At 43.3% G+C, this 14352-nt stretch overlaps 1 protein-coding gene across 1 annotated transcript in view; it reads left to right on the plus strand.

Moving 5' to 3' along the window:
• Positions 1-13836: 13836 nt before the first annotated feature.
• lactbl1b (lactamase, beta-like 1b) overlaps positions 13837-14352 on the plus strand; it is a 35012-nt gene continuing 34496 nt past the window's right edge. The window contains exon 1 of the mRNA XM_056275279.1: positions 13837-13896. Coding sequence (XP_056131254.1) covers positions 13837-13896 — 60 coding nt within the window. The remainder of the gene's footprint in view (positions 13897-14352) is intronic.

The following is a 14352-nucleotide window of genomic DNA, read 5'->3' on the forward strand; positions in this document are numbered from 1 at the left end:
AGGAGTGTGGAGTTGAGAGTCAGAACTTTGAATGTTGGCACTATGACTGGTAAAGGGAGAGAGCTGGCTGATATGATGGAAAGAAGGAAGGTAGGTGTACTGTGTGTGCAAGAGACAATGTCGAAGGGGAGTAAGGCCAGGAGCATCAGAGGTGGGTTCAAACCCTTCTACCATGGTGCGAATGGGAGGAGAAATGGGGTAGGGGTAATTTTGAGGAATGTTATCAGTGCATATGCCCCGCAAGTTGGGTGTGAGATGGAAGAGAAAGAAGAATTCTGGAGTGAGTTGGATGAAGTGGTGGAGAGTTTACTTACTCAAGGAGGAGAGAGTGGTGATTGGAGCAGTCTTCAATGGGCATGTTGGTGAAGGGAACAGAGATGAGGAGGAGATGATGGGTAGGTATGGTGTCAAGGAGAGAAATGTGGAAGGAGAGATGGTGGTGGATTTTGTAAAAAAAAGAATTGAAATCGCTGTGGGCAATACAAATTTCAAGAAGAGGGAGGGACACAGGGTGACGTACAAGAGTGGAGGAAAGTGCACACAGGTGGACTATCTAATGTAGAAGGCGTGATCTGAAAGGTGGTGACAGGGGAGAACGTAGCTAGGCAGCATTGGATGGTGGTCTGTAGGATGACTTTGGAGACCAAGAAGAGGAAGCCAGTGAAGACACAGCCAAAGATCAAATGGTGGAAGTTGAAGAAGGAAGACTGTTGTGTGGAGTTCAGGGAGGAGTTAAGACAGGCACTGGGTGGTAGTGAATAGTTGCCGTATGGCTGGGCAAGCACTGCAGAAATAGTGAGGGAGACAGCTAGGGAAGGTACTTGGTGTGTCATCAGGACAAAGGAAGGAAGACAATGAGACTTGGTGGTGGAATGAGGAAGTACAGCAAAGTAAACAGAGGAAGAGGCTGGCAAAGAATAAGTGGGGTAGTCAGAGAGATGAAGAAAGTAGACAGCAGTACAAGTAGATGCAGTGTAAAGCAAAGAGATAGGTGGCAAAGGCAAAGGAAAAGGCATATGGTGAGTTGTATGAGAGGCTAGACACTAAGGAAGGAGAAAAGGACTTGTGCCGATTGGCTAGACAGAGGGACCGAGCTGCGAAGGATGTGCAGCAGGTTAGGGCGATCAAGGATAAAGATGGAAATGTGCTGACACGCGAGGAGAGTGTGCTGAGAAGGTGGAAGGAGTACTTTGAGGGGCTGATGAATGAAGAAAATGAGAGAGAGAGAAGGTTGGATGATGTGGGGATAGTGAATCAGTAAGTGTGGTGCATTAGCAAGGAGGAAGTGAGGTCAACTATGAAGAGGATGAAGAGTGGAAAGGCAGCTGGTCCAGATGACATACCTGTGGAGGCATGGAGATGTTTAGGACAGATGGCAGGAGCATTTTTAACTAGATTGTTTAACGCAATCTTGGAAAGTGAGAGGATGCCTGAGGAGTGGAGAAAAAGCATACTGGTACTGATTTTCAAGAATAACGGCGATGTGCAGAACTGTAGTAACTACAGAGGTATAAAGTTGATCAGCCACAGCATGAAGATATGGGAAAGAGTAATAGAAGCTAGGTTAAGAGGAGAGGTGACTACTAGCGAGCAGCAGTATGGTTTCATGCCACGAAAGATCACTATGGATGCAATGTTTGCTTTGAGAATGTTGATTGAGAAGTATAGAGAAGGCCAGAAGGAGTTACATTGTGTCTTTGTGGATTTAGAGAGAGCACACAACAGGGTGCCAAGAGAGGAGGTGTGGTATTGTATGAGGAAGTCGGGAGTTGCAGAGAAGTATGTAGGAGTGGTGCAGGATGTGTATGAGGGAAGTGTGACAGTGGTGAGGTGTGTGGTTGGAATGACAGATGGGTTCGAGGTGGAGGTGGGATTACATCAAGGATCAGCTCTGAGCCTTTCTTATTTGCAGTGGTGATGGACATGTTGACAGATGAGATAAAGTAGGAGTCTCAGTGGACTATGATGTTTGCGGATGACATTGTGATCTGTAGCGAGAGTAGGTTGAAGGTTGAGGAGAGCCTGGAAAAGTGGAGGTATGCACTGAAGAGAAGAGGAATGAAAGTGAGTAGGAGCAAGATGGAATACCTATGCATGAATGAGAGGGAGGACAGTGGAATGGTGAGGATGCAAGGAGTAGAGGTGATAAAGGCATATGAGTTTAAATACTTGGGTCAACTGTTCAAAGTAACGGGGAGTGCAGGAGAGAGGTAAAGAAGAGAGTGCAGGCAGGGTGGAGTGGGTGGAGAAGAGTGTCAGGAGTGATTTGCAACAGAAGGGTACCAGCAAGAGTTAAAGGGAAGGTTTACAAGATGGTTGTGAGACCAGCTATGTTATATGGTTTGCAGACAGTGGCACTGATGAAAAGACAGGATGTGTAACTGGAGGTGGCAGAGTTGAAGATGCTAAGATTTTCATTGGGAGTGACGAAGAAGGACAGGATTAGGAACGAGTATATTAGAGGGACAGCTCAGGTCGGATGGTTTGGAGACAAAGCAAGAGAGGCAAGATTGAGATGGCTTGGACATGTGTGCAGAAGAGATGCTGGGTATATTGGGAGAAGGATGCTGAGGATGGAGCTGCCAGGGAAGAGGAAAAGAGGAAGGCCAAAGAGGAGGTTTATGGATGTGGTGAGAGAGGACATAAAGTTGGCTGGTGTGACAGAGGAAGATGCAAAAGACAGCAAGAGATGGAACCGGATGATCCGCTGTGGCGACCCCTAACCAGAGCAGCCGAAAGTAGTAGGTAGTGGTAGTAGTAGTAGTAGTAGTAGTAGTAGTATAAATGTACTTAGAGAAGTGAAAGTGCGAGAGAAAAAATATGTACAAATTCAGTCAGTTCCGACTTTGGATGTACTTTGTTGGACAGTGTGCTACAGTAGAGAGTGTATGGACAATTGTAAAGTGATATATGCAATGGTATTGTAAACAGTAAACTTGTGCAAATGTCAGATTGTGCAGTCAGTAACAGCAAGCATAATTACCAGGCATTGTAACATCCATCCATCCATTATCCAAACCGTTTATCCTACTCAGGGTCGCGGGGATGCTGGAGCCTATCTGAGCAGTCATTGGGCAGCAGGTGGGGAGACACCCTGGACAGGCCGCCAGTCCATCACAGGGCACGCACGCACGCACGCACGCACGCACGCACACCTAGGGACAATTTAGTACAACCAACTCACCTGACCTACATGTCTTTGGACTGTGGGAGGAAACTGGAGCACCTGGAGGAAACCCACACAAACAAGGGGAGAACATGCAAACTCCACACAGAGGATGACCCAGGATGACCCCCAAGGTTGGACTACCCCGGGGCTCAAACCCAGGACCTTCTTGCTGTGAGGCGTCCGCACTAACCACTGCGCCACCGTGCCGCCGGCATTGTAACAGTAAAAGTGAAAATAGCAGATGGCGTAGTCAGTAGGATGTGGCAATGTGCAATCACCAGACACTGCAAAAAAGCCAACCATGCAACCGTTTATGGTTTATAGACCTAGAAAGTTCAAGGAACCAGAGAGAGCAGGAGACTTGGCAAAACCCATCCATAAAAGGGAGGCCTGTTGGATAGTGACCATGTAAAGCTTTGAACCATTTGGACTGAACGAGGAATTAAACATCACCCCTGTAATTTTAATGCTACTACCAAACCATAACAAAACAAAAAAAATCTCCCGATTAAAATGGAAAAGCCCCGGTGTCTAACTAGCCTATTGGGTCACGAGTGGTTTTGGACTTTTGGATCTTTGTATCTTTGAGACAATACACATATTTCTTATGTGCTGTTTGACAGTATGTATATGGACTTGTCTTTTGTGTATATCTTATAAGAAAAATGCTTTGGAATGTCTGCTCCCAATTTTTTCCTGGAATTCTACTCTGGATTAAGCAAAGGAGGAGTCTGTGTATACAGAACTTTGGCAGAGAGTATCAATCTTAGCACATAGTATGTTCGTATTGATGAAGGGTGTTTGATTTGAAATGAAAAATGGTGCAGTTCTTCCTTGGGAAGTGCTGTCCTCACTGAGCAAGAGCTGCTTTATGAGGTTGCAATGACCTGTTTGACCCACTAAAGTTTATGTTGCTGTACTGTACTGCATCATATTCTGTTGTATTCAATTCTATGTTATCCTATTCTTCACATTGTGAAGCTCTAATCAGCAAATCAATAATAACCTGACTTGAGTCCCACATGTAGATTCTTGCCTTTTTCGAAGGCAGCCAAACAATATGTTCAGCTCAGCCGCAAGTGATCGGCAGAGGATGGATTTTGCTCCGTGAACTTGTACAGAAATCCAAAAATAAACAAATATGCACACAAACACACAAATGCATGCGCACACATTCATACCATAGGAGCACCCATTTTTGTGCCATAGCAGATGTTGCCGAGGGCCGCGGTGGTTAATCCAGAATCCTGGGTTTGATACAAGCAGGATTTAACTATGACCACGATACCAACATCTGTCGGGATCCTGTTCTGAGCTCCGAAACCGACACGACAACGTGGGATATTTTTGTTTCCATCTGATAGAGAGAAAGAAAGTGATCATTACACTTTTGGTAAGTTTTTTTTATTAAACACTGGTAATTTTAATAATTTCATTACAAAAGAGGTATACTTGGCTACTTGTGGCTTATGTAATATATTTTTGAACCTGCATTATCATGAAGGCTCAGAAGGATCAGCTCACCATTTTATTTCCAAATGTTTGGCATTCTTGGAAATAATAATATTATATTATACATTTTACAGCCCACCTTTTTAGATCCATATTATTATTGTTTTGTTTTTTGTTTTGTTTTTTGTTGATTTTTTTTTTTGAATGGCTTTAGGATAATAATTTCCTTGCATGGTAATTGGTTTCTGCTTTGATGGAGATATTTAAATAGGGGACTTAATTTTTATTTTATTTTTAATTTTACCTGGAAATCCCCTTATTCTGTTTTTTTTATTATTATACATGCTTGCTCTAAGAAGAGCTTGGAAGGCAAATATTTTGCAAAAGATGTTCAGATGGTTATCATTGGTCAGAAATGTCAGACCAATTTCATTTTGTCATCGTGTAGCATGGCGTGCATAAGGGATTTACAAAATGAACACCTTGGCCTGATTCAAGTCTGCAATTTTTTTTGTTTTGTTGAATTGTTGGTTAATAAATGTAATTATTATTATTATTATTCATCCAGGGGGGTGCATTATTGAGGGGTGTTTACTTGCAGAGTGAAAATATTCTGCACAGGTACAGCAGTCATCTGTGCCATGATAATTCTGACTGCTAGTTTGCAGAAACCACATTGCATTAACAAATCTATGCAATGTCATAGCTTTTCAGTTAGGTTTCCAAAGCCTTAGCTTCTAAACAGTAATATTACTGCTGGGAGTGTCCACAAAACGAGTTACTTTCTCTATGTAACAGATTAGTGAAATAGCCCTATTAGAACAGAAGGGCTATTGAGATTGTTTTTTTCTGTTAAATCTGATGTCACATGGGTTTTACTTGTGCTTTTGTCATGGCATCTCGCTCTCTTCATCTGCAATTTGCGCAATTGCATTTGTGAATGCATATATTATTGTCATATTCAGAAATGTTGGTCAGGGTACAATATGCAGCGCTGGAATTTTTTTAACGTTTTTTTTTTTATTGCACCAGCCTATGTGCTGCATCTAAACCATTCTGACCCTTCTGTCAAATTTATAAAATGTAAATATTTTATTTCTCATGACAGTAGTCTTTCTCTATATATGTACACAACATCCAAACTCTCATCCAATATTCATGTCTGACCTGTCAATCTCTCAGCATCCTGACTCATCAGCTGTTAATTGGATTTAAAGTGTAGGCTTTACTGCAATATTACACCAACAGGTTTCAGGGAATCAGCCCGTTTCCTTCCTGTAGCCAATAGCCATAGATTACAACTGCTTTCAACCCTGTTGTGCAAAGACTTCATAAATGTTACGCAACTGTAATCTGTAGCTCTGCAAGACCAAATGACTCCTGAGCTAAATTTACATGCCAACAGAGAATGTAAGTAGGTAAACAAAAGCCCAGGAAAAGTAAATTAACCTTAAATTGATCTTATAACAGTAGCAACATAACACAATATTAGGTCAAACTATAAATTAGATTGTAATTCTTAGCCTGTTATGTATTTTTTTCTTCATTAAACCTTCAGACAGAACTAAAAAAGGGGGTCATCTGGTATCCGGGTGGCGTGGTGGTCTATTTCATTGCCTACCAACATGGGGATTGCTAGTTCGACTCTTCGTGTTACATCCGGCTTGGTCGGGCATCCCTACAGACACAACTGGCTGTGTCTGCGGGTGGGAAGCCGGATGTGGGTATGTGTCGCTGCACTAGCGCCTCCTCTGGTCGGTCAGGGCGCCTGTTTTTTTTTTTTTGGGGGGGGGGATAGCGTAATCCTCCCATGTGCTAAGTCCCCCTAAAAATGCCTCACTGTCAGGTCAAAAGAAGCAGCTGGAGACACCACGTGTATCAGAGGAGGCATGTGGTAGTCTGCAGCCCTCCCCACATCAGCAGAGGAGGTGGAGAAGTGACCAGGACAGTTCGGAAGAGCAGGGTAATTGGCCAAGTACAACTGGGGAGAAAAATGTGGGGGGGGGAATCCAAAAAAAAAGGGGGGGGGTCATCTGTTTGAGAGAAGCGCAGCAACTTGTTTCGAGGAGTCTCCGAAACAAAGGAGGGTTCACAGAGACGCTCTTCACAAATACTAAGATGGTCTGAACAAACATTTGCTTGCACTGTCTCAGAAGCCAGAGGGGATAAACTCATTATCTCATGTGTAGCTTCAGGAGCATGGAAACCAATTAGAGACATGGGTTTTTTACTCTGGTACCTTCGGTTCTTGCCTTGGCATCACCTCAGCCTCAAAAGGACCACAGCAATAACGTTTATGGAGCCTTGGCACCAAGACGAGGACCTCAGCTGATAAAAGAAAACCCTTAGCAATGTTATTATTATCCATCCATTATCCAAGCCACTTATCCCAATCGGGGTCGCGGGATTATGGAGCCTATCCCAGCAGTCATTGGGCGGCAGATGGGGAGACACCCTGGACAGGCCATCATTATTATTATTATTATTATTATTATCATTATCATTATCATTATTATTATTAATGGTGTACGCAGATTGGGAAGATGTATACGTAAAGATGTATACTGAATAGATGAATTTTTAGTGTCCGAGTGGCTGTGAAGAGAGAAAAAAAAACTCATAAGAAGTTTTCAATTTAAAGCAACTGTGCTTTTGACAACAGTAAACCCCACAGAGCCACATCTCTTTGCACATGCTCTCAACACAGATCACTCAGCAGTTACACTCAATACATATGCTCAAGTGGACCCTGCAAGAACACAACAGCTACCATTCAATCGCTATACCATCAAATTCAGTAATGGGCTGAGGAAATGACTTGGCCCTGGAGGTGTTTTACAGCTTCCTCGGCACTGGAAAAGCTGCTCTCCAAGCAGCAGTCATGACGGTGGCTATCAGGACGAGTCCCACAACACAGTGAACGAGCAGCAAACTACAGGGCCACAGTGCCGGGTCAGGTTTTAGATTGGGATACAGTCTCTAAAGGCAATTCTTTTTTTTTCTTTTTTTTTTGGTTGCTTTTACTTGTTTGTTTTACACAATGGGATTTGCAGTCTCTAAATGTGGTTTAAAACTGTTTGACCCATGTGACTCAAGTAGCTTGCTTATGAAATTGATCTTTTTTTGGATTTATACGTATTTTTAGAATCCTATAAAAGATGGATGCAAACAAATATGAGGATCACCGGTTCGAATCCCCATGTTACCCCCGTGGTTGGGCGTTCCAACAGACACAACTGGCCGTGTCTGTGGGTGGGAAGCCGGATGTGGGTACGTGTCCTGGTCATTGCACTAGCACCTCCTCTGGTTGGTCAGGGCACCTGTTCGGGGGGGGGGGTGCTGGGGTAAATAGCGTGATCCTCCCACGCGCTACGTCCCCATGGCGAAACTCCTCTCTGTCAGGTGAAAAGAAGCGGCTGGTGACGCCACATGTATCGGAGGAGACATGTGGTATTCTTCAGCCCTCCCTGGATTGGCAGAGGGGGTGGAGCAGTGACTGGGATGGCTCGGAATAATGGGGTAATTGGCCGGATACAACTGGGGAGAAAAAGGGCGTTTAAAAAAAAAAGATTGACACTGAATGTATGATGGAATGCTGAGGCAGCTTCACCACCCTCTCTTCTGTATGCCCACTCACCCTTAGGCCACCTTATACCAAGTGATCCTGACTCCAAATGACGCACAGGCCCTGACTGACGCTTAACTTTGAAAGTGTTGTTTTGGTTATTTCAGCCATACCCGACACTTAACAGGAGAGAGAAACATTGAATGTGACCTACAGCACAGGTCACATTCAATGTGAGCTGGGGCTTAACACACTTTGTGTGAGCCCCAGGTCACCGGTCCACCGGTACAACCCTAACTAATACCTCCTTTTTTTTAATTGCAAAAGCAGATTATATTTGAAAGTGAACAACAGCGACATCCGAGTTAGCGTTCCAAGTTATGTTTGAAGTGAAGTGGGTCATATCGATATAAAGGATAAAAATAATCTTTTTTTGTGAACATTTCTCAAACTAGAGAGTGCTTAGAGTTAAGGCCCCAACATAGAGCAGATTTAAGCTGTAGGAAAGAGAGAGAGAGAGAGAGAGAGAGAGAGAGAGAGAGAGAGAGGAGAGAGAGAGAGAGAGAGAGAGAGAGAGAGAGAGAGAGAGAGAGAGAGAGAGAGAGAGAGAGAGAGAGAGAGAGAGAGAGAGAGAGAGAGAGAGAGAGAGAGAGAGTGAGAGTGTATGTGTGCGTGTGGTGGTGGTGGTGATGGTGTGTGTCCAAAAAATTAGCAGTCATTCATAAATTGATCACAGCTGAAAATCTCAACAACCCTAGACATCATGTATATTGTGTATGCTCAATGTTTTGAGTTCCATTTTCAAGGAAAGGCCTTTGTCCTGTGTCAGTCCATCTTTCTTTCCTTCTGAAATATACTGTACTGTTATCCTATGTACCAAACACGGTGATCTAAAACATTAGCAACCTAAAATATCAATCATTTTGAATAGGTTACACTCTGCCCCTTGCCAGCTTGTAACCTTGGAAGTACTTCCTTATTAACTATTTTTATCTTATTATTCAGAATTCATAATCAAGAATATCATAATAGCAGTATTGCAAAAAAAAAACACAGATTCAGAACTTATGCCAGTTTAATAGATGGTGGTACTTTTACTTCTGTATTCTTCTTCTTCTTCTTCATTCAGCTGCTCCCATTAGGTGTCGCCACAGCGCATCACCTGTTTCCATCTCTTCCAGACCTCTGTAGTCTCCTCTGTCAGGCCAGTCACCTGCATGTCCTCCCTCACCACAACCATGAACCTCCTCTTTGGCCTTCCTCTTTTCCTCTTCCCTGGCAGCTCGATATTCAGCATCCTTCTACCAATATACCCAGCATCGCTCCTCCACACATGTCCAAGCCATCTCAATCTTGCCTCTCTTGCTTTGTCTCCAAACTGTCCAACCTGAGCTGTCCCTCTAATATACTCGTTCCTAATCCTGTCCTTCTTTGTCAAACCCAACAACAATCTTAGCATCTTCAACTCTGCCACCTCCAGCTCAACCTCCTGTCTTTTCATCAGTGCCACTGTCTCCAAACCATATAACATAGCTGGTCTCACTACCATCTTGTAAACCTTCCCTTTAACTCTTGCTGGTACCCTTCTGTTGCAAATCACTCCTGACACTCTTCTCCACCCACTCCACCCTGCCTGCACTCTCTTCTTCACCCCTCTTCCACACTCCATGTTACTTGGAAAAGTTGAACCCAAGTATTTAAACTCATATGCCTTCGTCACCTCCACTCCTTGCATCCTCACCATTCCACTGTCCTCCCTCTCATTCACGCGTATGTATTCTGTCTTGCTCCTACTGACTTTAATTCCTCTTCTCTCCAGTGCATACCTCCACCTCTCCACGCTCTCCTCAACCTGCACCCTACTCTTGCTACAGTTCACAATGTAATCTGTGAACATCATAGCCCACAGAGACTCCTGCCTGATCTTGTCTGTCAACCTTTCCATCACCATTGCAAACAAGAAAGGCTCAGAGCCGATCCTTGATGTAATCCCACCTCCACCTTGAATCCATCCGTCACTCCTACCGCACACCTCACCACTGTCACACTGCCCTCATATGTCCTGCGTCACTCCTACATACTTCTCTGCACCACCTGACTTTCTCATACAATACCACACCTCTGCTGTTGGCACCCTGTCATACGGTTTCTCTATATCCACAAAGACACAATGTAACTCCTTCTGACCTTCTCTATACTTCCCCATCAACATTCTCAAAGCATACTTTAACATCTGTATAATACTTCATATTAAAACTCATTGTACTTAAAACTCTTTTAGGTTTCAAGGAAGTTCAAGCGTCAGTCTCAAAAAGTAATCAAGGACAATGGGTGTCTTAAAAGCATGCCTTTGTCATCTTTAGCTACCTTGTAAACATGTTTGCCTTCCAGCCAGTGCATTGCACTCTGATACTATGTATTTGGACAAAGAAACTGTTTTCTGGCTTAATGGAGAAATGCACATAATGGACAAGTTTGCCCGTCATTCCTTTTGCCTTGGATAGCGCAAAAAGTATTAATGAAAACTAAAAAACTCTTAGTTCAGCAACCATATTGTTTGAATAGCAAAAAGTGTTTGCATTTGTGGGAATGCACAAATGTGCCCTGAGAACTGAAATAAATAAATAAATTGCTGCTGTCATTTATGGTTTCACTTGACCTGATTTATGCTCTGTGGAAACCGGTTTATCAGAGACATAATAGATCAGGAGGCAGGCCAAGCCATCACTTTTCTTCTTTATTAGACATTATGGCTATAACCTTTTGCCTTGCGTGAAAATTCATTTCCATTGGACAGGACAGGCCCTCGTTGTTCCATGTAATACATTTTCCCTGTCTGGAGCTTTTATTTTGGTAGACAATCGGATGTGCTAATGGAAAGTAAATTCCTGCCAACTTTCACACCATGGTAATAACTAATAATACACATTTCATTTTGTGGCAGCATTTACAAGGGTAAAAAAAATCTTCATTTAAGAGGAGGTTCAATGCACATTTAAAATCATTTCTGGGGCATCCAGGTGGCATGGTGGTCTATTCCGTTGCCTCCCAACATGGGGATCACCGGTTTGAATCCCCGTGTTACCTCCGGCTTGGTCGGGCATCCCTACAGACACAATTGGCCATGTCTACGGGTGGGAAGTCAGATGTGGGCATGTGTCCTGGTTGCTACACTAGCGCCTCCTCTTGTTGGTCAGAGTGCCTGTTTGGGGGCGGGGCGGGGCGGGGGAACTGGTGGGAACAGCGTGATCCCCCCATGCACTACGTCCCCCTGGTGAAACTCGGAGGAGGCATGTGGTAGTCTGTAGTCCTCCCCGGACTGGCCGAGAGGGTGGAGCAGCGACCCAGATGGCACGAAAGAGTGGGGTTATTGGCCAGATACAATTGGGGAGAAGAAAAACAGGGGAAAAAAAGAAAAGAAAAAAAAGATCATTCCTCACATGATCAATTTATTTTAATAGATTTAGATTGATTATGTATACTGATGAGGCAAACCATTATGACCACTCACAGGTGAACCAAATAACGTTGCATCACACCCTGCTGCGTATGGGGCTGCGTAGCCACAGACCAGTCAGAGTGCCCATGATGACCCCTGCCTACTGCTGAAAGTACCTTCTATGGGCATGCGAATGTCAGAACTGGACTTTGGAGCAGTGGAAGAAGGTCACATGGTCTGATGATTACCATTTTCTTTTGGATCACGTGGATGGCCATGTACGTGTGTGCCGTTTACTTGGGGAAGTGATGGCACCAGGATGCACTGTGGGAAGACAACAAGCTGGTGGAGGGAGTATGATGCTCTGAGTAATATTCTGCTTGGAAATCCTGGGTTCAGCTATTCATGTGGACCCCAAATTGACATGTGCCATCTACCTAAACATCATTGCAGACCAGGACACCCCTTCATGGCAATAGTATTCCCTGATGGCAGTGGCCTCTTTCAGCAGGATAATGCACCCTATCACACTGCACATATCGTTAGGGAATGGTTTGAGGAACATGATGAAGTGTTCAAAGTGTTGCCCTGGCCTCCAAATTCTCCTGATCTCAAGCTGACTGAGCATCTGTGGGATGTGCTGTACTGAAAACTCTGATCCACGGCAGCATCAACTCCCAACTTAAAGGACTTAAAGGATCTGCTGCTAACATCTTGGTGCCAGATACCACATGACAACTTCAGGGGTCCATGCCTCGGTGGGTTGGCACTGTTTTGGCAGAAGACAGAGAAACAACAGCATATTGGGCAGGTGGTCATAATGTTTTGGCTCATCAGACAGGGCAACTTGATTTGTTTATGGTAAATATATCATCAAGCCACAATTTTCTTCACAACTGTCATGTCACCTCTTTGGCAGTATGTTCTCAGTTAATACTTGCCAGTTTACATATTAACTTTGCCAGGCTTGATAGTGATCCAAATGACTATCTTTCTCATTGCCTGGTCCTCCTAATTCTCAGGCACATGCTTGGCCCATTAAAATATGACAGCAACTTCAATATTGAGATTATTGATGGGCATACTCTATGCACTTATACCTAGAGAAGGTGAGGTGGTTAGAAACACAGTCCCATGACATTGCCAAGTGCTCCACCAGATTATAGTTAATTCCCAAAGGTACTTCCTCCCCTAGGGCCTCTCTGACTATATTTCCATTTCTCTGGTTCTCTTTTTAGCTCAGTGGTACTCACTAATTTTCTTAGGAGAGCCACTTATGAGTAAGACCATTCCTCAAAGAGCCACAGAGATTGCAGATATAACTCGGGTGTTTATTTATTTATTTATTTATTTTTTCATCACTCATGATTACCATCTTTGAGTATGTTTAAAAAAATTATAGTACCATGCTTTCCATCCTTACATCTCTTTTTATTCTAATAATAAATCTGTCCATTTTGAGAGGGGTGGAGGTCGAGACAATATTTGATATAACCTTACGTGCTAAACTTGCAAAACATTTCGCAAATACAAAGATACACACCCATAGGCTATACGTCTACCCATGATTCCACGCTGTTACGTAGCCTACGTTCTTTGTCGTATCTTCAGTATGCTGCCATCTGCTGGATAATTCATTTCAATGTGCTAAAACAGGACACAAACGGAACCGATAAAAGTAAGTTATAGCTATGTTCTTATTGTTACCAGTGGATCTATATGAGGCGCAAAACAAAGTCTGACGAGCTGCACGCGGCTCGCGAGCAATGTAAAGAGTAACACTGTTTTAGCTGATAAACATCCAGCAGTTGCCACCACTGCTATTCTGATACTGTTTGAGATAAGTGAAAAAGTACATGAGTGTATACAATACAATACAATACAATACAATACAATACCAGTACAATAGATAAGGGAAACACCGAATATCATCTTTCTTTAGAAATAGATAGATAGATAGATAGATAGATAGATAGATAGATAGATAGATAGATAGATAGATAGATAGATAGATAGATAGATAGATAGATAGATAGATAGATAGATAGATAGATAGATAGATAGATAGATAGATAGATAGATAGATAGATAGATAGATAGATAGATAGATAGATAGATAGATAGATAGATAGAGGCAGGGTACACTCATGGGGTTCTAAATTCTTTCTTGTCTTTTCTTTTTTTGTATTTTACAGTCTGTGAACCAACATCATGGGTAAGGGGGGGAGCAAAGTCCTCAGAGAAGCCTCGGTGGATGGAGTTCAGGCACAGGTACCAACAACCACTTCACATATACACAAGACCCATCACACACTTATACACATACACACACAGTTAGATACATGCAAACCCACACACACACACACACACACACACACACACACACACACACACACACACACACACACACACACACATATAGTTACAAGCATGCATGTATGCATACACACAGAGACACACACAGCATGCCCACAGACAAAAACAAATTTACCCAGCCACACTGTCACCTACTCACAGACAGACACAGGTAGACACATGTGTTTGTGTGTGTGTGTGTATGTGTGTGTGTGTGTGTGTGTGTGTACGTGCCCACACTCATAACATCTACCTTCCTAACAACATCCTCACCTAACAAATCAGAAAAACAAGCACAAATGGGTTTATACGCATGCATTCACACAGACATACTCAAACACGCTGCACAGTGTGTGTGTGTGTGTGTGTGTG

Source organism: Lampris incognitus, chromosome 2 (genome assembly GCF_029633865.1).
Source record: "Lampris incognitus isolate fLamInc1 chromosome 2, fLamInc1.hap2, whole genome shotgun sequence".
In the NCBI taxonomy this organism is placed as follows: domain Eukaryota; kingdom Metazoa; phylum Chordata; class Actinopteri; order Lampriformes; family Lampridae; genus Lampris; species Lampris incognitus.